Consider the following 24,179-nt stretch of genomic DNA (forward strand, 5'->3'; position numbering starts at 1 on the left):
TTCGGATCTCCAGGAAGGGACTGCCAAGGGGAGGCAATTATGAGAAAAAGATTTGATAATCAATGAATGGATGACATTCTAAGAATCGGGGCGTGGAAGATCAGAAGCTTGAACGGGGCACAGAAACCCGAAAATCTGAAAAGGCAAATCCAAAGCCTCGATGCAGATATAGTAGGGGTCCGTGAAGTGAAATGGAAAGAAAGCAAGCATTTCCGGTCAGACGAGTGTAGGGTAAAATCAACACTAGCAGATTCAAATGGTTCAAATGGCTCTGAGCACTATGGGACTTAACTGCTGTGGTCATCAGTCCCCTATAACTTACAAGGGAATCTCCCCATCGCACCCCCCTCAGATTTTGTTATAAGTTGGCACAGTGGATAGGCCTTGATAAACTGAACACAGATCAATTGAGAAAACAGGAAGAAGTTGTGTGGAACTGTGAAAAAATAAGCAAAATATACAAACCGAGTAGCCCATGGGCGACATAGGCAATATCATGGAGACAGTTAGCACACGAGCGCCGTGGTCTCGTGGTAGCGTGAGCAGCTGCAGAAGGAGAGGTCCTTGGTTCAAGTCTTCCCATCGAGTGAAAATTCTACTTTCTTTATTTTTGCATAGTTATTATCTGTCCGTTCGTTCATTGACGTCTCTGTTCACTGTAATAAGTTTAGTGTCTGTGTTTTGCGACCGCATCGCAAAACCGTGCGATTAGTAGACGAAAGGACGTGCCTCTCCAATGGGAACCGAAAACATTTGATCGCAAGGTCATAGGTCAACCGATTCCTCTACAGGAAAACACATCTGATATATTCTATACGACACTGGCGACGGCATGTGCGTCACACGACAGGAATATGTTGTCGACCCACCTAACTTGTACACTTGGCGAATGGGTAAAAAGATTCTTCTACCTTGCCCGATTTAGGTTTTCTTGTGAATGTGACAATCACTCCCAAAAAAGTGATAAAAACATAAGAGTTTGTCACATAAACTGAATATAAAAAATTAAAGTTTTCACTCGATGGAAGATTTGAACCAAGGATCTTTCGTTCCGCAGCTGCTCACGTTACCACGAGACCACGGCGCTCCTGCGTTTCCGGTGTCCTTGATGTTGCCTATCTTCCCATGAACTACTCAGTTTGTATTTTTGGTTATTTTTGCACAGTTCCACACAACTTCTTCCTGTTTTCTCAAATGATCTGCGTTCAGTTTTTCAAGGCCTATCCACTGTGCCAACTTATAACTAAATCTGAGGGGGGTGCGATGGGGAGGTTCCCTTGTTAGAACTAGTTAAACCTAACTAACCTAAGGACATCACAAACATCCATGCCCGAGGCAGGATTCGAACCTGCGACCGTAGCGGTCTTGCGGTTCCAGACTGCAGCGCCTTTAACCGCACGGCCACTTCGGCCGGCAACACTAGCAGAAAATGGTGTAATGGGAGTAGGATTCGTTATGAATAGGAAGGCAGGACAGAGAGTGTATAAATATGAAAAGTTCATTGATAGGGTTGTTCTTATCAGAATCGACAGCAAACCAACACCAACATACATGGTTCAGATATACATGCCGACATCGCAAGCAGAAGAGGAGGAGATAGAGAAAGTATATGAGGATACTGAATGGTTAATACAGCACATTAATGTAGATGAAAATCTAATAGTCATGGGGGACTGGAATGAAGTTGTTAGGGTAGGTGTAGAACTAAAAGTTATAGGAGAATATTGGCTTCGGACAAGGAATGACAGAGAAGAAAGACTAATTGAGCTCTGTAACAAATTTCAGCTAGTAATACCGAATACTCTGCTCGAGAATAACAAGAGGAGGTATACTAGGAAAAGGCCGGGTGATAGGGGAAGATTTTGATTAGGTTAAATCATGGTCGCACACACATTCCGAAATCAGATACTGGATTGTATGGCGTATCCAGGGGTAGGTATAGACTCAGAACACAATATAGTAGTGTTGAAGTGTAGGCTGAAGTTTAAGACATTAGTCAGGAAGAATCAATACGCAAAGAAGTTGGGTACGGAAGTACTAAGGAATGACGACATACGTTTGAAGTTCTCTAAGGCTATAGATGCAGCAATAAGGAATAGCTCAGCAGGCAGCACAGTTGAAGAGGCATGGACATCTCCAAAAAGAGGCATGACAGAAGTTGGAAACATAAACATAGGTACAAGGAAGGTAACGGCGAAGAAACCATGGGTAACAGGAACAATACTTGATCGATGAAAGGAGGAAGTACAAAAATGTTCAGGGAAACTCAGGAATACAGGAATAAAAGTCGCTGATGAATGAAATAAATAGGAAGTGCAGGGAAGTTCAGAGAAAATAACTGCATGAAAAATGTGAAAAAATCGAAAAAGAAATGACTGTCGGAAGGACAGACTCAGCATATGGGAAAGTCAAAACAATCTTCGGCGACATTTAAAGTAAGGTGGTAACATTAAGAGTGGGACGGGAATTCCACTGTTAAATTAAGAAGAGAGACCGGCTAGGTGGAAAGAGTACACTGAAGGCCTCTATGAGGGGAATATCTGTGTGATGTCATAGAAGAAGGAACGGGAGTCGTTTTAGAAGAGATAGGGGCTCCAGTATTAGAATCAGAATGTAAGGGAGCTTTGGAGGACTTAAGAACAAATAAGGCAGGAGCGATAGTAAACTTTGCATCAGAATTTGTAAAATAATTGGGGGAAGTGTCATCAAAATGAACATTCACGTTGGTGTGTAGAATGTATGAGTCTGGCGATATGCTATCTGACTTTCGGAGAAATATCATCCACACAATTCCGCAGATTGCAAGAGCTGACAAGTACGAGAACTATCGCACAATCAGCTTAACAGCTCATTCATCCAAGTTGCTAACAAGAATACTATAGAAAAGAAAATTGAGGACCTGCCAGATGACGATCGGTTTGGCGTCAGAAAAGGTAAAGGCACGAGGGAGGTAATTCTGACGTTGCGGGTGATAGCAGAAGAATGTTTAAAGAAAAATCAAGACACGTTCATAGGATTTGTCCACTTGGAAAAATTTTTCGACAATGTAAATTGGTGCAAGATGTTCGAAATTCTGAGAAAAATACGGGTAAGTTATAGGGATAGACGGGTAATATACAAGAGGGAATAATAAGAGAGGATGACCGACAACGAAATGCTCGGATTAAAAACGGTGTAAGACAGGGATGTAGTCTATCGCCCCTACATTTCAATCTGTACATAGAATAACCAATGATGGAAATAAAAGAAAGGTTCAGGGGTGGAATTAAAATTCAAGGTGAAACGGTATCAATGAAACGATTCACTGATGACATTGCTATCCTGAGTGAATGTGAAGAAGAATCATATGATATGCTGAATGGAATGAACATACTTATGGGTACAGAATATGGATTGAGAGTAAACTGAAGACAGACGAAAGTGATTAGAAGTAGCAGAAATGAAAACAACGAGGAACTTGACATCAGAATTGATGGACACGAAGTAGATGAAGTTAAAAAATTCTGCTACCTAGGCAGTAAAGTAACCGATGACAGGCCTAGCAAGGAGAACATCAAAAGCTGACTATCAGTGGCAAAAAGGGTATTCGCGGCCAAGAGAAGTCTACTAGTATCAAACCTAGGCCTTAATTTGAGGTAAAAACTTCTAAGAATGTAGTATTGTATGGTAGTGAAACGGGGACTGTGGGAAAACCGGAACTGATGAAAATCGGAGCATTTGAGATGTGGTGCTACGGAAAAATGTTGAAAATTAGGTGGACTGATAAGGTAAGGAATGAGGAGGTTCTGCGCAGAATAAGAGAGGAAAAGAACATGTGGAAAACACTGATAAGGAGAAAGGACAGAATGACAGGATATCTCTTAAGACATAAGGGAATGACCTCCATTGTACTAGAGGAAGCTCTAGAGCGCAGAAACTGTAGAGAAAGACACAAATTGGAATACATCTAGCAAATAATTGAAGACGTACGTTGCAAGTGCTACTCTGACATGAAGAGGTTGACACAGGAGAGGAAAAAAAAAAAAACATCAGTCCTACTCCTATGCTACCGCAAACAGACATGCCTTTCCACTGCTGAGACCACTGTGCATGATCGTGAGGGATGAGGTGAAGATCACAGGATGAGTCACATCAAACATGAACATTCTACTGAAAAAGCTCAACACCAACATGGAACACAAGCACAATGTCACTCCACCACCAGTCGGGTCTTCCAACATCCAGAATTACTACACACCACTAATGGTGAGTACGGTACCGCAACACATCAGCTCTACTAGAACAGCCCAACACCAAAACACAATGTTCACTGGCTACATCGCCAACAATAGTAATGTCTTACCACTGCTATGTGTTACTGCTGTGAGCACCACGGAAAAGAGGGATGTATTGCACTGCAGCACGATTGTTCTACTGTACTGGCCCCAGAACAGCGTGGAGCCCATTCCCTGGTCTGCTGGCTTACTGCTGACGAAAGCCAGGTGTTCGCACTGTACAGATTGCTGTGGACCACCACTGGCGTGTGTCTCCCTGTGACACAGTCCCTCTACTGCGAGAATACAGTACTACCATGGGGATAAATGACATGCGTCCGTTAGGTGAATCAGAGATCACACCCTTCTAATAGGATAGCAGAAACGATCCTCAAAACTAGTCGAGAATCACTTACGTCGCTCTCTCATACAACCTTAAATATGTTACACGTTGAAACATGATGAGAATTAGTACCTCCATGCCAACCACGATAGATTCCAAAATCATAGCCCATGGTAAACCCAGAAAATGATTCTCCCACATGACATCAGTATATGACTTCTGAAAAGCATTTGGTTCAAGATCTTTCCAACGGTTATTAACGGAAGTAGGATAACAAGGTCTATGGACAGAAATTTGGGACTAGAGAGATTTTATTGTTAGGGAGGACGCGACACGTCATGTTGGATGGAGAGTTATGGACAGATGTAGAAGTGCCAGGGAAATGTGATGGGACATTTGTTATTAATTTCGTGCTCTATGATCACGATATCAATGAATAAAAATCAAGTCACCTTATAGAAATGTCTTGGTGTTACAAACTGCGGGGATGTGAAAGAGAATGATGAAATAGGCTCAGTTGTAGTAAAGCAAGTGATGAATTTAGGTTGATTGGTAGGACACTGGGAAAAGGCAATTCTTTTAACAGCGATTACTTATAAAACGCTCGTGAGACACATCCTAGACTATTGCTCAAGTTTGTGAGATCCTTACAGAATAGGCCTAACAGATGATATCGAAGGTACACAAAGAAGGGCAGCCGAATTGGTCAGAGACTGCAACAGGCAGGACTATTTGAGTCGCTGCAATCAGATATTTCACGTCGTCAGATGGACCACATGTTCCCGATAACCATCCAACCAACATTCACCACAGCTTGCCCTCCCCATTTCCTCTCCATTTACATTGTGTCCAAGGCGTGCCCACATTAATACCAGATTCTGTGAAGAACAACACAGCATCTAGTGGAGACCGAAAATGATAATGCATGCGCTCTCCCGGAGTAGGTGACTTCATCCCAGTGAGTCACCAGCCCACACCCGGTAAGGCAATCACGAAGATGTTGTCATCATCAGCCCTGCACTTTTAATTCCTTGGCAGGAATCCTAGAACCCCCTCCCCTATTGCGTGAACCTACATTGCTCTGGAACCTAAAGTGATCTTCCTTTAGGTTGGTTTGTACCAGCAGTCTTTCCATTATTTTCTAAATAATTCATGTATTTTGCGCCCATAACATATTCGAATGATTGTTCTGTAATATTACATCTGTCGCACCTGCATTCTTTGTAACTAGGTCTTTTACAATGATGAGCCAAAATATTATGATTCTTTGCTTAATAGCTTGCTTGTCCATATTTAGAACGTAATACATCACTGATTCTTCGTATCAGGGATCCGACAGGTAGTTCGTCGTATTGTGGAGGTATGTGCCATAGGTCATGTAATTTGCATAAATAATGAGTTGCTGATTGGCGTCCGCTGTGATGGTGCCCGATAACGACCCATGTGGGTTCCATAGGATTTACATCAGGCGGATTTAGTCGTCGGGACATCAACGTGAGTTCAAAATAATGTTCCCCAAACCGTTGTAGCGCGGCTCTGGCTCCAAGACAGGGAGAGACAGATGACATCGTCGTCGGAGAAGGCATCAATCATTAAGGGATGCAAGTGGTTCACATCTGGCAGCGTGTGTTAGATTACTACCATAGGACCCATGCAAGCGCAGAAGAACGTTTCCCATAGCATAATGCTGCTCCCATCAACCTGTCACTGGGACACTGCACGTTTCGAGCCGCTGTTCACCTCGATGAACGGGGTTTGTGGAGACGACCAGCTACCCACTGTGGCAAAAACATTTCCATTGGTCGACAGTCGAAACCCATTGGTCCGTGCACACTGAAATCGTAATTGACGATGTGACATGTGAACGCGCATGTGTGGTGAGCTGCGGAGCTCCATGTTCAACAATGTACGACGAACGGTGTGCTCCGAAACACTTGTGCGTGCAGCAGTATTGTGCTCTTTCGGGAGAAATGCCGCAGGTTACCATCTATCCTACACGGCATACAAGCCTCCAAACCACAGCATGGACGACCAACCTTTTAGCACCTAGTGGCAGTTTTACTGTCTTTTTACCTCTTTCTGTAGATGCCCACGACAGCAGCTCGTGAACATTCGACCAGTTTGCCGTTTTCGAGATACTCGTTCACATGCTCAGCAAAATAATATGTGATCCTCGTCAAAGGCGCTTATCTCAATGTATTTCCCCATTGGAACCCATATCTTCGCTAGGGTGATCACCCGTCCGCGTCTGCTTAGATACTTTTTTTACCGCGTCACGTGCCCACAACGCCACCACGCACCATCCAACGTCGCGGTGAGCAGAGGTGATAATGTTTTGGCTGATCAGTGTATATTATTCCTAATATCTGCGTGTTTTTGGTGTGATACATTTATGTCGCATATTCCAGGTGCCTCGTTTCGGCTTCACTCTTTCAGTGCTCTGACAGATTCCTCTCTCATTTCCTAAAGATCCTATACGGCTACTGACCCAGGAAAGTGCAGCGGAAGGAAGGTGGAAAGTCAGAGAAGAGAGGTCGTGATCATGTACACAGACGTGCCGCTGGCGCTCACCTGTGCCCTGCGCGGCGGCCACCATCATGGCCTTCACTTTATCCAGACACTCGGACCAGCCGCCCCCTGGGTCCTGGAGGGACGGCTCCATGTCTGGCGAAGAGATGAGCTCCAGGTGGCTCTGCGCTTCCTGGAACACCTCCTGCGGGCAAAAAACCAGGTGTCTGCAGGCTGTCCACAATTACAAGGGAAGAGGCACAGTGAGTATCATCATTATACAACTCTGTTAAGTTGAATTCATCCTGGCAACTTCAAAATTCTTGATACTAGATGCTTGAAGGCAGCAAACTATTGCACGACAGCACTTTCCACAACTCTGCAAAATTCTTGGTTCCTAGAATGAATGCTTATTCTGCAGCGGAGTGAGCGCAGACATGGAACTTCCCCTGGCAGATTAAAACTTTGTGCCCAACTAAGACTACAACCCAAAACCTAATTTCTTGTGCGAGCGCTCTACCAACTAAGCTACCCAGTCACGACTCATGTCCCGTCCACCCAGCTTTAGTTCCGCCAGTTCTTCATCCACTGCCTCCCAAACGTCACAGTAGTCCTCTGGAAACATCCGCCAGGCTGTGGCTATGTCATGTCTCCTCACTGTCCTTTATTAGAGGAGTACTGTCCTGCACGTTTTGTAGAACTTTTATAGGAAGGTAGGAGATGAGGTACTAGAGGAAGTAGAGCTGTGGGAGTGGGTTCTGAGTTGTGATTGCATAGATTGTCGGTAGAGCACTTTCCTGCGGAAGGCAGTTCCAGCATGTAGTCTTAAGTTGCCAAGGATGTTCGTGGATACTGTCCGTCTCATTTGCTGCTCCGTTATGACCGCTCTCATACATTTACAGTGCAGTTCAAGTCCAGAAATTTCCCGAGCCGGTTCAAATGAAAGGGTGCTCCCCAAACCCCCAAGTCACGCAGTCGAAATTCTGGTCAGTGTAAAAAAGTCTGGTATTCGTAGATAAGAAGAGCAAAGGGAAAGAAAAAAGGTTGTTCAACAAGCGGATTCCCACAGTTTGCTTCAACGCAACTCTCATCTCAACTAAAAGACCTTTTTCTTAACGATGAAAAGATGTTCTACATATGCTCTGGCTCACACCACATCTTTCACTGTCCTACGATGACGTTGAGGTCGTATACCATTTACTTACGTACAGAAATCTGGTGGTTCTGTGCAGAGGGTAAGTTAAAAGTCCTCCATGGTCCATTATTGAGCCGGCCGGAGTGGCCGTGCTGTTCTAGGCACTACAGTCTGGAACCGGGCGACCGCTACGGTCGCAGGTTCGAATCCTGCCTCAGGCATGGATGTGTGTGCTGTCCTTAGGTTAGTTAGGTTTAATTAGTACTAAGTTCGACTGATGACCTCAGAAGTTAAGTCGCATAGTGCTCAGAGCCATTTGACCACCGATTATTGATTCCTCTTTGTCCATGGAAACAGCGATACATGCAGAACTCATCAGGGGTCTGACACCATTTTGGCCCACCAGTGTGGGAAAATTATACAGTGGTCTACATCCCCAAATGGGTTCTAATCCCTTGGAGGACAGCAGTACTTCTGTCGGTTTTTGTTAACTTCCGTTTTGTGTTCTTCTTTTAGTACAGAATCCGTGTCTCCTAAGCTTCTTCGACGGTTTCTTTCATCAGGGGCCATTACCGATATGTTATTCGCAAATGTAAGCAACTGTATTCTTTCTCGGTTTGTTCTGATAGCTTTGCAGTAATCTGTGCCTACCGATAAGGAAACTTCACATTCTGGCTCCCTTTTCCGTATTACTTATTTATCTTTGCTATTGCTGTTTGGTCTGTATATAGTTCTGAAATGATTCTTCACTAAGATTATTTTTAGAATTGTCATTAGTGGTCGGTATGCGGCTCGGGGTGATGCCGTTCATAGCTTGGCATCTTGTAATAGCGATAGCGGCGTCTCGTTTTCTTAGTGTGTTCACTGACGCCACTACATTTGCTCGCCTTGTCTGTCCGTGAGTGGCAGCAGCAGCGCTTATCGATAGCGCGTACTGTGGTACCACCTTTGGAGCGGCCCCTAGTATTTCCGGGTCGTCGTGCGTCGAGTGAGTTGTGTTGGGACGGAGCAGTAGTGTGGGCCGGACAGCCAGTATTCGCCCGACTGCTGGCGACACACATGCACTGTCCGACGGAAGGATGTTGTTGCGAGAGTGCACGAACACGTCAAAGACGGGTTGAGCGAGTTTTAGTTGAATGGACCGTGATATTCGAGTAGTGCAACTTTCAAGCGCGCGCGCCCGTGTGTGTGTGTGTGTGTGTGTGTGTGTGTCCGCCCATCGAAGTGACCTCTTGGCAATAAGCTGTCTGTCGACGATTTATACTGGGAACTTTCCCCTGCCTGACTTGAGTGGGCACAACCGTTGGTTGGTCGTTCGGTCGGTCGTTGCAGCGGACGACGTGCATTTGGTCTTCCGACCGCTTCTGGCTTCTCTGTGTTTATGCCGACTTATAATTCGTCCGTGTTGTTTCACGGTGACTGGCTTTAGTATTGTGAGTTGTTGGTGGAATTGTTTTCTCGGATCCCTGTGTATCTTGTGGTTTTGAGTGAGCAGTTATTTTAATGCTATCTGCGTACTGGATTTGGAGTGGTTGCGAAAGGACATCAGTTCGGATTCGGACAGAGCAACGAGGAGATCCGCAGCGCGGGGGCTGGCGGCGTGCAGGCACTGTCGGACCGAGGAGCTGTAGCCGACGACCGAACCCAGGACGTTTGAAGTTGAGTGAACCGTGTCCAGTACTGAAACCTGCACTGTTTGACATTTCGCTGTTGTTTGCATGTTGCTGCTCCCAGGGGTCGGCGAGACCAGCCGTAACTAGTCTGTCACGTTGGCAGAAGCTCCTTGATGTTAGCATGGATTTAGTATTATTCTTATTAGCCAAGTTGAACCAGCGGTATTTTCTGTCTTGTGAGCGCTAACATCCCAGTTACCTGCCCTGGAAGATACTTTTCCGGTAGTGTACCTTACCTCGTCGTGTTGATGTTGTCCCACACGGCGTGTAGTTCGACAGCTTCTTGAATTGTACTGTGCATACGTTTTTGGGAGGTCTACCATGGTTCTAGTGTTTCCTTCGGCTTTGGGTGTGTTTCTGGTGCTGTCCGTCTCTTCGCCCTTGCCTAAAAATATTCCATCGTTGTGCCGGTGATCGGACATTAGGCGGATTCAGAATGAGATTTTCACTCTGCAGTGGAGTATGCGCTGATATGAAAGTTCCTGACAGATTAAAACAGTGTGCCGGACCGAGACTCGAACTCGGGACCTTTGCTTTTCGCGGGAAAGTGCTCTACCAACTGAGCTACCCAAGCACTGTAAAGCTGTGAGGACGGGGGGTGAGTCGTGCTTGGGTAGTTCAGTTGGTAGAGCACTTGCCCCCCGGAAGGCAAAGGTCTCGAGCTCGAGTCCCGGTCCGGCACACTGTTTTAATCTGCCAAGAAGTTTCATTAGGCGGACTGGTTAGTCGGTCGGTCGGCGCTTAAGCTACCCCTAGTGTGTTTTGCCATCCTGTTACGTGAGTACAACTCTTGGCTGCCTGTCTCACCTCTTACACGGCTGTAGTCACCTTCCTCAGGTCGATCCTGGGAGCACTGTCTGTGGATCACTCCTTCTTATTTGCATAAGTTGTCATAATTGATAAAAATTTGCCCTAATGTTTTAGCATGTTATTGCCTTCCCCACTTGTAACTCCTTCAGCCGTTAATTGTTTGTAAGACTGCTTTTGGTCTTCAGCCAACAAACAATTTTAAATTATGTTTTAGTGAGGCCCTCAGCTGTCACTATAGCTTGTTACAAGTTATTAAGATTATTAGGCAGGGTTTTATCAGCCGTTGTGTATTTTTGAAATTGCTTCTCGCCTTCAGCCGACGAATAATTTTGAACCTTTTTATCAGGCCTTCAGCCGTCGATCGTGTGTAACACTGCTTGTGGCCTTTAGCCGACAATAACTTGCAATTCTTCTAATGAGGCTTTCAGCCGCTAGTGTAGCAAAATCTTTTAAAAATCATTGTTGAGAGTTTGTTTTTTAAATATAAAGTGTATGTGTTTTCTGTGCAACCAACGGTAACTCATTAGGGCCCGTCCACACCTTTCCTGCTTTCCCTAAGTCCCACGTCTCAATTAGTCTATTCCCAGGTATTATTACTTCGAAAAAGAGATAAGGCAATGCATATCGTTTTTAGCAGAGCACCAGTCATGTAAATGGTGAAATAATTGAGACGATCGGAGCTAGATAATGGTAAGCGAATTTAAGTAAATTTTACAGGCGTAACATATGAAGCTTCAAAAAATTTCGTATTTCAGCTGAAGGAGAGAAGAGGTATGTTTACTGGGTTGTGAGATACTACATATCTTAATGTGTTGTTGTCACATGAAACAAATATTTTCAACTACTGTACGTAGTGAAAAACAATATTAAATACAAGGAATACATATTATCTCGTGGTTTAACATTGAATATCACCAGAATTTCAGTGCTAACGTTTGGCTTCACTGATCAAATTTTACGTTGCTCACTACGTAACACAAGATGTTAGACTTCATACAGTCAGGAATAAGTCATGTTCATGGTGTACCGCAGGAATACGTAGGAGGAGGTCCACAAAATGATACAGTTTCTTGTGGCACACAGTAGTAGGCCTATTGATATTTTGGTGTTAAGGTAAGAATCCACGATGTCCGTATGACTGCCACGCTTCTTGACGCTAATTTCACAGAATGCTCGGTGAATAGTATGCTCAAGAAAAACTGAACTGGGGTTTGCGACCATAAATTTGAACACCACAGCTTTTGAAAAGTTAACCAGATACCGATCCATTACTGTATTTCTTTTTGTCGTGTTAGGAGTTAAGTTTTCGTCCTTACAATCGGAAAAAATGTCGAAGTTATTAATAGCATCAACCTACGAAACTAAACTGAACAATACAGTAACTTAACAACCATATGATGCAAGCAATAGTAACTCCTACAGAGAGCAGCTAGTGGTGCCCATCACGATGGTTTACAACCAATGGGCCCAGATAAACATCTTAGTAATTATATAATAGTTATGGTTTCATTAAATACTGGCTGGGGTACTCGGCTTCGCTCAGAGAGCTGATGTGATATTCTGTGGTAGTTGGAATAAGACGATAAACTTAAAAGTATAAGAGGTAAAAAATATTGAAAACAAATGCTAACTATTTACAATACTTGTTCATAAACAATACTTTTCATTTTGTTATCCGGGGTAGATATGTACAAATTTTTCGAATTTACTACTCAATAACAAGCTACGTACCGTCAGAGAAGCAGGGGTCTTTGACGCTAATGCCGCAATGTTTTAAAGCTTGTCCCCAAGCTTTGTTAATTCTAATATTATAGGCTAATTTGATTGGAAACTGCAGTCTTTCAAACTGAAATCGCAGTTCAGTAAAGATCTGTGGCAATCTCGGCGTAAATAGTCTGTAGTTTCCAGTGATAAGGTCGGCTTCGGTGCTGTTATTACATAGCTGTTTAAAGATCATCTTTGTTCCATTACTAAGTTAAGACTTCTGAGTAGTTGTTGTTGTTGTTGTGGTCTTCAGTCCTGAGACTGGTTTGATGCAGCTCTCCATGCTACTCTATCCTGTGCAAGCTTCTTCATCTCCCAGTACCTACTGCAACCTACATCCTTCTGAATCTGCTTAGTGTATTGATCTCTTGGTCTCCCTCTACGATTTTTACCCTCCACGCTGCCCTCCAATGCTAAATTTGTGATCCCTTGATGCCTCAAAATATGTCCTACCAACCGATCCCTTCTTCTAGTCAAGTTGTGCCACAAAATTCTCTTCTCCCCAATTCTATTCAATACCTCCTCATTAGTTACGTGATCTACCCACCTTATCTTCAGCATTCTTCTGTAGCACCACATTTCAGAAGCTTCTATTCTCTTCTTGTCCAAACTATTTATCGTCCATGTTTTACATCCATACATGGCTACACTCCATACAAATACTTTCAGAAACGACTTCCTGACACTTAAATCTATACTCGATGTTAACAAATTTCTCTTCTTCAGAAACGATTTCCTTGCCATTGCCAGTCTACTTCGACCATCATCAGTTATTTTACTCCCTAAATAGCAAAACGCCTTTACTACTTTAAGTGTCTCATTTCCTAATCTAATCCCCTCAGCATCACCCGATTTAATTTGACTACATTCCATTATCCTCGTTTTGCTTTTGTTGATGTTCATCTTATATACTCCTTTCAAGACACTGTCCATTCCGTTCAACTGCTCTTCCAAGTCCTTTGCTGTCTCCGACAGAATTACAATGTCATCGGCGAACCTCAAAGTTTTTACTTCTTCTCCATGAATTTTAATACGTACTCCGAATTTTTCTTTTGTTTCCTTTACTGCTTGCTCAATACACAGATTGAATAACATTGGGGTGAGGCTACAACCCTGTCTCACTCCTTTCCCAACCACTGCTTCGTTTTCATGCCCCTCGACTCTTATAACTGCCATCTGGTTTCTGTACAAATTGTAAATAGCCTTTCGCTCCTTGTATTTTACCCCTACCACCTTCAGAATTTGAAAGAGAGTATTCCAGTTAACGTTGTCAAAAGCTTTCTCTAAGTCTACAAATGCTAGAAACGTAGGTTTGCCTTTTCTTAATCTTTCTTCTAAGATAAGTCGTAAGGTTAGTATTGCCTCACGTGTTCCAACATTTCTACGGAATCCAAACTGATCCTCCCCGAGGTCCGCTTCTACCAGTTTTTCCATTCGTCTGTAAAGAATTCGCGTTAGTATTTTGCAGCTGTGACTTATTAAACTGATAGTTCGGTAATTTTCACATCTGTCAACACCTGCTTTCTTTGGGATTGGAATTATTATATTCTTCTTGAAGTCTGTGGGTATTTCGCCTGTTTCATACATCTTGCTCACCAGATGGTAGCGTTTTGTCAAGACTGGCTCTCCCAAGGCCATCAGTAGTTCTAATGGAATGTTGTCTACTCCCGGGGCCTTGTTTTGACTCAGGTCTTTCAGTGCTCTGTCAAACTCTTCACGCAGTACCATATCTCCCACATCTGAGTAGTATGATCGCAAATACAATTTTGTGTAACGGAATTCCTCGTACTTATAAGGAGTCCAGAAATTCTGTAGGGACGCTCACACTCTGTATATTCTCTATTCGCCGAGCACTTTCTTTCGAATACCGTTATCATCGAAAATATTATTTTTAGTTGCCAAAATTGCCCTTTCAAATACCCAGAGCGATTGGTACAGTCCTAAACAATGTTTGGATAAATTTGATCGATGAGTTCGTTTTCAGTAGTAGCTGTGTTGCAGAAATCACTTTGGTGTTTGATGAGGCCGGTAGGCTGGTCACTAGATAGGTGCCTTCACATATTTGTGAAAGCTGGTGACCAAAACGAGCTGTTGTTTCGTCTTTCGATAGTTCAACCCTCATATTTTTTGTTAGTTGCATTATTTGTAGTTGTGGTCGGAGATGTGATTTTTTTAGGGCATGCAGTGATCTCGTCTGCTGGTGTTGACTTGGGGATAATTGCGAGTGTTTGTCGAAAATCTCCTGAGAGTATGAGTCGACCTCCTTCCATCACTTCAGACCTTCCTCGCTAGTTTTGTAATGTTCTGTTCATGGCTTCGAGTGATTTTCTAATGTCTCACTGAGAATTCGTCCGAGAAGATAATTTTAGTTTGCCTTAGAAGTTCACCCCGTCCAGATCCTCTTGAGATTTTACGTAGCAATCATTGTTCTTCGGGTATATTGAACGGTAGTTGTAGGGAGAATAGACATTTAGTCCTCCATTCATAATTGTGGCTGCAATGCCGGATGAAGTCAGTGCAAGTGCAATGTGCCGTTTAGCATGTATTTCCGCCAGCAGTGGATTTATTGGAAACGTTTTCCCCATGCCGCCTGGTGCGTCCAAGTAAATACGCTAGTGGCCATTAAAATCGCTACACCACGAAGATGACGTGCCACAGACGCGAAATTTAACCGACAGAAAGAAGATGCTGTTATATGCAAATGATTAGCTTTTCAGAGCATTTACACAAGGTTGGCGCCGGTGGCGACACCTACAATGTGCTGACATGAGGAAAGTTTCCAACCCATTTCTCTTACACAAACAGCAGTTGACCGGCGTTGCCTGGTGAAACATTGTTGCGATGCCTCGTGTAAGGAGGAGAAATGCGTACCATCACGTTTCCGGTTTTGATAAAGGTCGGATTGTAGCCTATCGCGATTGCGGTTTATCGTATCGCGACATTGCTGCGCGCGTTGGTCGAGATCCAATGACTGTTAGCAAAATATGGAATCGGTGGGTTTAGGAGGCTAATACGGAACGCCGTGCTCGATCCCAACGGCCTCGTATCACTAGCAGTCGAGATGAGAGGCATCTTATCCGCATGGCTGTAACGGATCGTGCAGCAACGTCTCGATCCCTGAATCAACAGATGGGGACGTTTGCAAGACAACAACCATCTGCACGAACAGTTCGACGACGTTTACAGCTGCTTGGACAATCAGCTCGGAGACCATGGCTGCGGTTACCCTTGACGCAGCATCACAGACAGGAGCGCCTGCGATGGTGTACTCAACGACGAACCTGGGTGCACGAATGGCAAAATGTCATTTTTTCGTATGAATTCAGGGTCTGTTTACAGCACCATGATGGTCGCATCTGTGTTTGGCGACATCGCGGTGAACGCACATTGGAAGCGTGTATTCGTCATCGCCACACTGGCGTATCACCCGGCGTGATGGTATGGAGTGCCATTGGTTACACGTCTCGGGCACCTCTTGTTCGCATTGACGGCAGTTTGAACAGTGGACGTTACATTTCAGAATGTGTTACGACCCGTGGCTCTACCCTTCATCCGATCCCTACGGAACCCTACATTTGAGAAGGATAATGCACGACCGCGTGTTGCAGGTGTCGTACGGGCCTTTCTGGATACAGAAAATGTTCGACTGCTGCCCTGGCCAGCACATTCTCCAGGTCTCTCACCAAGTGAAAACATCTGGTCAATGGTGGCCGAGCAACTGGCTCCTCACAATACGCCAGTCACTACTCTTGATGAACTGTGGTATCGTGTTGAAGCTGCATGGGCAGCTGTACCTGTACACGCCATCCGAGCTCTGTATGAGTCAATGCCCAGGTGTATCAAGGCTGTTATTACGGCCAGAGGTGGTTGTTCTGGGTACTGATTTCTCTGGATCTATGCACCCAGACTGCGTGAAAATGTAATCACATGTCAGTTCTAGTATAATATATTTGTCCAATGAATACCCGTTTATCATCTGCATTTCTTCTTGGTGTAGCAATTGTAATGGCCAGTAGTGTAATTCCGCCAGTGTGGTTGTTGGTCCGCTTCCTGATAACGTTGTCCTTTTGATGGTCGTTGAGGAGTGGTTTGTACTGAGCAGTGTACTGAAGTAGTTAGTTGATGTAGCTTTTTTCCCTTTATAATTTCGTAGTTTGGCACACTTATAGCATCTCTTCGTGGTGCTTCCATCCCTTGTTGTACTAAGGTCTGGTTGTTTATTGCTAAACATTTATCTGCTAGGCGAATGAGTGTTTTATTGAAGATGTCGTTGAATTCAATGGTCAGTGCAGGATGAGCTTGTCAGATCTGGCACGGTATGTCATCACTCGTACTCTCTTTGTAGGAGTCCCATAGCTATTTTGGATTCGATGGGTTATATGTTGTTAGAATTATGGCGAATAAGTCTCTCATTTGTTCAGATGAGGCTGTGAGTGAGGCTTCCTGTAGTGTTAATTTCCAGTGGTTGTCGTTATGCAGTAGCCGTAACCATTGGAATGCTTCTCTGCACGTCTGTCATAGGTAAGCGTCAACAGTCTCGAGATCTGTGAAACTTGTTGGTCCCCGTATTACGTGTAGCAACATCCAGACATAGAAATATTCTGCGTTGTTCGGATGTACGGCGAATGCTCGGCCTAGTGAGCCAGATTTTATGATTCCTGCATGATCTTTCACGGGAATTCCTTGTTTTTGACGTTGAAAGATTTATTTTGTTGTGTTCCATGTATAATAGGTAGGAATGTTGACATAGTAACGTGTTAGAGAGTAGATTCAATTGGCTCATTTGGTAAAAAGTTTTTAATGTTGCGTTCTGAGCTGGTTCGCTTGCAGTTTTTCTGGCGCTGTCTTTTGTAAAGTGAGCTCTCTTTCCATTCTCCAAATGTACTGCTAAATATTGCACGGCTGTTTAGCGTTCATGTATAGGAAAACTGAAAATCCGCCACCCCGCTTCTTTACTGTTGTTATATCTTCCCGTTTGGTACATGAAGATCTCGTCGTTTCTGTTTTGTTGTTCGCTGTCTTCGGTTATTTGAAATACTGCCATAACATTGCCTTACTTCACATACTTACAGACATACTTGCGGGTTTCACTGAACCGTTGTATTCTACGTTAATGTGTGCTTGTAACATTTTGGAAAGTAGTGTGTTATGTGGTACTATCTATTGATTATCTATTTCCAGGTCGTCCCTGTCTGTAACTTATGACTGCGACTGGAAGGCAGGTGTATTCTCCCGTGCATAGTTTCATCTGATTCAGTCTTATGTAAAGCGTCCGTTCCGCTTCTCTTTTTGCATACATATCTACCAGGATATGTTGGAATAAACGGCGAGTTTTGAGAATGTGAGTGTATATTTCATTGTCTCTGATCATTAAGCGGTAAACAAAGAACGCCTTGGAAGTGACTTTTTCTTTGTTTCTATGCCTTTTTCAGGTTGCACTTGTTTCACATTCAAATGATATCCGTCATATTCGTGCTGAAATATTAATGGATGTTCGAGGGCATCATATAAATACTGTGTATCTGTATTGCGTTGTCCGGCCGCTGTGGCCGAGCGGTTCTAGGCGCTTCAGTCTGGAACCGCGAGACCGCTGCGGTCGCTGGTTGGAATTCTGCCTCGGGCATAGATGTGTGTGATGCCCTTAGGTTAGTTAGGTTTAAGTAGTTCTAAGTTCTAGGGGACTGATGACCACAGATGTTAAGTTCCATTATGCTCAGAGCCATTTGAACCATTTGTAATGCGTTGTAGTTCTTCTCTTCCTCGTTTTACAATTATGTCACGGTTTGTGTTTTCATTATGCACAGTTGCGATGGAGAGAATGCTGAGACTGAGTGAAGGAGAAGATGGATAGAAAAAAGTGGTTGATGGACAGAGGTGGAGAGAGAGGTGGCTGCAGGAGATGAGAGAGGGGAGAAGGTGATAGACGGACTGGGGGTGAAGAGGAGATGCACAGAGAGAGAGAGGCAGGAGAAAAAGGAGACACCGTGTGAAGATGGACAGAGGAAAGTGGGAGGGGGTGATAGCTCAAATGGCTCTGAGCAGTATGGGACTCAACTTCTGAGGTAATCAGTCCCCCAGAACTTAGAACTACTTAAACCTAACTAACCTAAGAACATGACACACATACATGCCCGAGGCAGGATTCGAACCTGCGACCGTAGCGGTCTCGCGGTTCCAGACTGTAGCGCCTAGAACCGCACGGCCACTCCGGCAGGCGGAGGGAGTGATGGACAGAGGAAAGTGGGAGGTGGTGATGTAAAGACATGGAGAGTGAAGCGGCTGGAGGAGATGATAGAGGGGAGAATATAATGGACAGCGACAGAGTGGGGGAAGGAGATGCACAGAGAGAGGGAGGCAAGAGAATATGGAGAGACTGTGTGAGGGTGAAGATGGACAGAGGAAGTCGGAGGTGGTGATTATCTGAGGTGGAGAGTGAGGGGGCTGGAGGAGATGAGAGGTGGGAGAGGGTGATGGACAGAGAGAGGGGTCGAGGTGGAGATGGACAGAGAAAGGGAGGCAGGAGAAGGTGGAGGGACTGAAGGAAGGTGAAGATGGACAGAGAAAGTGGAAGGAGGTGAGGGACAGGTAAACTAAGTCACAGCAACACATTTCCAGGTGCATCAAGTTTATTATACTGCATTGGTGCATAATTGCAGATACACTCAAAGACAAGAAGAAAACGATGCAGCACGAAGGAATTATCCAAATGGGACGGAAGTCAACAGATGTTTTGTATGTGTACAGCCAAGCAAATTATAACCGTTTCAGAAAAAACTGGATTATTTACTCAAGAGAAAGAGATTCACTAACTGAGCAAGTCAATAACCCATTTGTCCTTCTCTGGCCTGTATGGAAGGAGTTATTCGGCTTTGCACTTATATACAGATTTATTGGATGTACTCCTGAGGGACAGAATTAGATCGTCAAAATACGAAGATATTTGGAGAGCCCTGTTCCTGTTTACCTTCTCCACTCTCATCTCTTTCAGCTCCCTCTCTCCATAGCACCCTCCTACTTTCCTCTGTCCACCTTCACAGCTCTGCCTATAATGCTCCAAACGTTCTCAATTCGGGGCGTATCTGGCGACCTTGTTGACCAAGGTAGTAGGGTTTGGCAAACACGAAGACAATAGAAACTCTTCCCGTGTTGCTGAATAGTAAGCCCAGGATGACTTGCCATGAAGGGTGACAAAACGGGGTGCAGAATATCTACAACTGTAAGGATGCTGCGACTGACAACCAAAGGGGCACTGCTATGGAAAGAATTGGCACACCAGACCATCATCACTGCTGGATGTCAGGCCGTACAGCGGACAATAGTCACGATGGTATCGCACTGCGGTCTGGGGCTTCCCCAGGCATGTCTTCGGTCTGAAATCTCGTTGAATGGAGTTCAGTAGTCTTCAGTGAAGAGCCCAACATTGAATTGAATCTTGATGACCAGCGAAGACGTGTCTGGAGATGCCCCGGACACTGTGGTAACCAATCTCATGGCCGTTTGCCGTTCAGCTTGACATCCAGGAGTGATGATCTGGGCAGCCACTTTTTTCATAGCAGGACCCTTCTGCTTCATCCGCGGCAGCATTACAGCACAACTTTATTACGTAGACGATATTGTAGTGGTGATCTGGGCAGCCAATTTTTTCATAGCAGGACCCTTCTGTTTCATCCGCGGCGGCGTTACAGCACAACTTTACGTAGACGATATTTGTTGAACTTCTTGGCAAGCTATTCTGGCCTTACATTTCAGCAAGATAATGACCTTCTGCACACAGCGAAGGCTTCTATTGCTTGTCTTCGTGCTTGTCAGATTCTACCCTGGCCAACAAATGGCACGATTTCTCCCTACTGAGGACATTTGGAGCACTATGGACAGGCCCCTCCAACCATATTGGGATTTTAACGATCTAATGAGTCAATAAGACAGAAGTTATTATTTTATAAATAGCTGCTACTTTCCACCAAATGTAATATATTTCGGAATATAATTCAGTCGTCAATTGCCAATATATCTGTCACCATATCCCTCAGGAGGACATGAAATAACTATCAATCAATGCCGAGCCGAATAACTGCTTGCGTGAGGGCCAGCAGTCGACCTATGCGTTATTGACTTGCTCAGTTTGTGAAGCTCTCTTGAATAAATCATCCACATGTTCTGAAATTGTAATTAATCGTTTGTCCGTACATATGCATCACATCTACCGATGGATAATTACTTCATAGTGCCTCTTTCTTGTCTTAGAATGTATTTTTATTGATGACTGAGGACAGTGTACTGAACAACATTACATCGGTATTTACATCGTTTGTAGACTAATAATTGTAGCTATCAGGTGTAGTACGTTTCTACCCTCATGCTCATAAATTGAGAATAATTGCAGAGCGTGGTGCCACACAACGTGGCACAACACAAAACTGGCGCTAAAAGCATAGGCACATAGGGAACACACACGACACAGATCTGTAAGTCTACGGTGTTGGTAATAAGTTGAGAAAACCGTCCCGAAATATATGTGCTACAAAACGTCACTGTTTCCTGCGCATGTACCCCGACATCAGTGTGGGGTATGATCATAATGCACACGTACACAGGCCGCATAACGGGTTGGCATGCTCTCGATCAGGTGGTCGAGCAGCTGCTGGGGTATAGCCCCCCATTCTAGCTCCTGAAGTGTCGTAGGGGTTTGAAGACGTGCAGCGATAGGTCGACCGAGAGCATCCCAGAGGTGCTCGATGAGGTTTAGGTTTGGAGAACAGGCAGGCCACTCCATTCGCCTGGTATTATCTGTTCCAAGGTAGTCCTCAGAGATTGCAGCTCAGTGGGGCTGTGCGTTATCATCCATCAGGAGGAGGGTGGGACTCACTGCACCCCTGAAAAGGCGGACATACTGTTGCAAAATGACATCCCAATACATCTGACCTGTTACGGTTCCTCTGTCAAAGACATGCACGGGTGTAGGTGCACCAATCATAATCCCACCCCACACCATCAAACCATGACCTCCATACAGGTCCCTTTCAAGGGCATTAAGGGGTTGGTATCTGGTTCCTGGTTCACGCCAGATGAAAACCCTGCGAAAATCACTGTTGATACTATACCTGGACTCGTCCGTGAACATAACCTGGGACCACTGTTCCAGTGACCATGTACTGTGTTCTTGACACCAGGCATTACTAGCTCTCCTGTGACCAGGGGTCAATGGAATGCACCTTGCAGGTCTCTGGACGAATAAACCATGTCTGTTCAGTCCTATGTAGACTGTGTGTCTGGAGACAACCGTTACAGTGGCTGCGGTGAGGTCCCGAGCAAGGCTACCTGCAGTACTCTGTGGCTGTCTGCGGGCACAGGTGGTGAATTGTCGGTCTTCTTGTGGTATTGTACACTGTGGACGTCCCGTACTGTAGCGCCTGGACACGTTTCCTGTCTGCTGGAATCGCTGCCATAATCTTGAGATCATACTTTGTGGCACATGGAGGACCGATGTTATGACCTGCTGTGTTTGACCAGCCTCCAGTCGCACTAGAATTCTACCACTCATAACGTCATCAATATGTGTTTTTTGAGCCATTTTAAACACACTATCACCATTAGCACGTCTGAAAATGTCTGCACACTTACTCGCTGTACCGTACGCTGACATACACCAACATACCTCTGTGTATGTGGACTGCTGCAGGTCAAATGCACCGCATGGTCATACGCCGAGGTGATTTAAACCCGCAAACCGCCCACCAGAGCATTGTTTCACCATGTATCAGCATTATCCTTAATTTATGAGCATGAGTGTAGTAAATGTGACCAGAGAAAACTGTCAATGCTTATTTTTTCCTGGGCAGCAGGTCAGCTGTTCAAGCATGAACACGTGGACGCAAAACGTTTAGTGCATACTGAGAGGCATAGACCATTTAACGGACAGTTATGGATGTGCAGAATACATCAGGTAGTAAATTACGTGACACGTTTGCGGGATAACTGTTAGATGTAGAGAGGAAGCTAACACACTGAAGTGGGTACATATTAAGGTACCGAAGATCACAATAACTGCACTTATACTACTAACACACTGTACGTTATCAGTATTGGAGTGATGTTGTCAAACAATCTATATTTTTACTGATTTATTATTTTATGAAATTTCCAACTGGCAGCACATAGTTGGTCTTGTTTTTCTTTAGTTGATTCCTTGTTTATATGGCCATTTACTTTTGGTACTCCAGTGAGAAACTATTGAGTCCATCCAACAGCACTACCCCCAAATGATACATCGATAATCATTCTAGGAATATGCCCACTAGACTTGGAAATTAGGAACAGGGGAGCCTTTTATTGGCTGAAGAAAGGCAATTCTAAAATGGCAATCAAAGATGACGTATTACAACTGTAGAAAAATGAATGGGACACTCAACACGAACAGGCAGGAGTTCTCCCTAATATCAGAAAGATGTTAAACATGAGATTTCTTAACCTGTCGAGTGGAATGATACAGTACCTGACTGACCATGGCCATTATGCTACGTATCTGTATAAAATCAGAAGACAGCTGAATGACAGCTGCGGCTGTGACAATGTGGAGACAACAGAAGACACATTTTGGGACTGAGCGCTTTATGAAGATTATGCGGCTAATGGACGTCCGGTACTAAGGATGTTACTTCCAAAGCAGTATTAAGGACCCAGTCGACCTGGCGCGTCTTGGACGATACCGCAGCCGCAGTATCCAGGAAGGCCAAGAAAGATTTCATGAGGCATTCAACCGTAAGTCAGCATACTGCCATCCAGACTAGACAACGTACTCTGCAGATAGAGGGAAGATAACTGAGGTCGGCGACCACCGAATGAAATACTGTCCCAAAAAAAAAAAAAAAAAAAAAAAAAAAAAAAAAAAAAAAAAAAAAAAAAAAAAAAAAAAAAAAAAAAAAAAGGTTCAAATGGCTCTGAGCACTATGGGATTTAACATCTGTGGTCATCAGTCCCCTAGAACTTAGAACTACTTAAAACTAACTAACCTAAGGACATCACACACATCCATGCCCGAGGCAGGATTCGAACCTGCGACCGCAGCAGTCGCGCGGTTCCGGACTGAGCGCGTAGAACCGCTAGACCACCGCGGCCGGCGAACAATCTACATTGCGTTGGCGCAAGTGATGATGGAAATGTGGAATTTAAGAGGTACCATTGATGGATGGAATTACTTTACGTGCCGCCCGACGCCCAAGGAATCTGGCAGATAATGGCTGTTGACTGGGGTAGTATGTGGGCGGATCCACCAGCGGAGTACAGATGTAGATGTAGATTAGCTACACTGTTCATTATCACATTCAGCCGGGCTGTGTGCTTTTTCTTTCTTTGGCCGTCATCTTCTAGTTACCTTATGGTACTGGAGTTAGTGCATTGTCGTCATAGAACGACAATGTGTGTTAGGGCTACGCGTCAAGTGGGAGTCTGCCAAATGGTGTCAACGATTACAGTCGATATAATCATAGAGGGTGATTTTGCTGAATGTAGACAAACTGCAGGAAACCATCCCTGGAAGAGGGTGATTTTGCTGAATGTGGACAAACAGCAGGAAACCATCCCCGAGAAGACAAGAAACAGAGGAGGTTATATGGGCATATGGCTGTAAACGCGCTCGAAGGGGGTGCACACCCATTTCAAGGTGTCTATGAAATATCTTTGGCATTGTAGGTTTC

The 24,179-nt window shown here is 44.5% G+C and overlaps 1 protein-coding gene across 1 annotated transcript in view; it reads right to left on the reverse strand.

Moving 5' to 3' along the window:
- The window catches only part of LOC124545526, a 632,143-nt gene that overhangs the window by 378,342 nt on the left and 229,622 nt on the right, over positions 1–24,179 (reverse strand). Inside the window, exon 4 of the mRNA XM_047124474.1 lies at positions 7,168–7,309. Within this exon, the coding sequence (XP_046980430.1) occupies positions 7,168–7,309 (142 nt within the window). The remainder of the gene's footprint in view (positions 1–7,167; positions 7,310–24,179) is intronic.

This window comes from Schistocerca americana, chromosome 8, assembly GCF_021461395.2.
Source record: "Schistocerca americana isolate TAMUIC-IGC-003095 chromosome 8, iqSchAmer2.1, whole genome shotgun sequence".
NCBI lineage: Eukaryota > Metazoa > Arthropoda > Insecta > Orthoptera > Acrididae > Schistocerca > Schistocerca americana.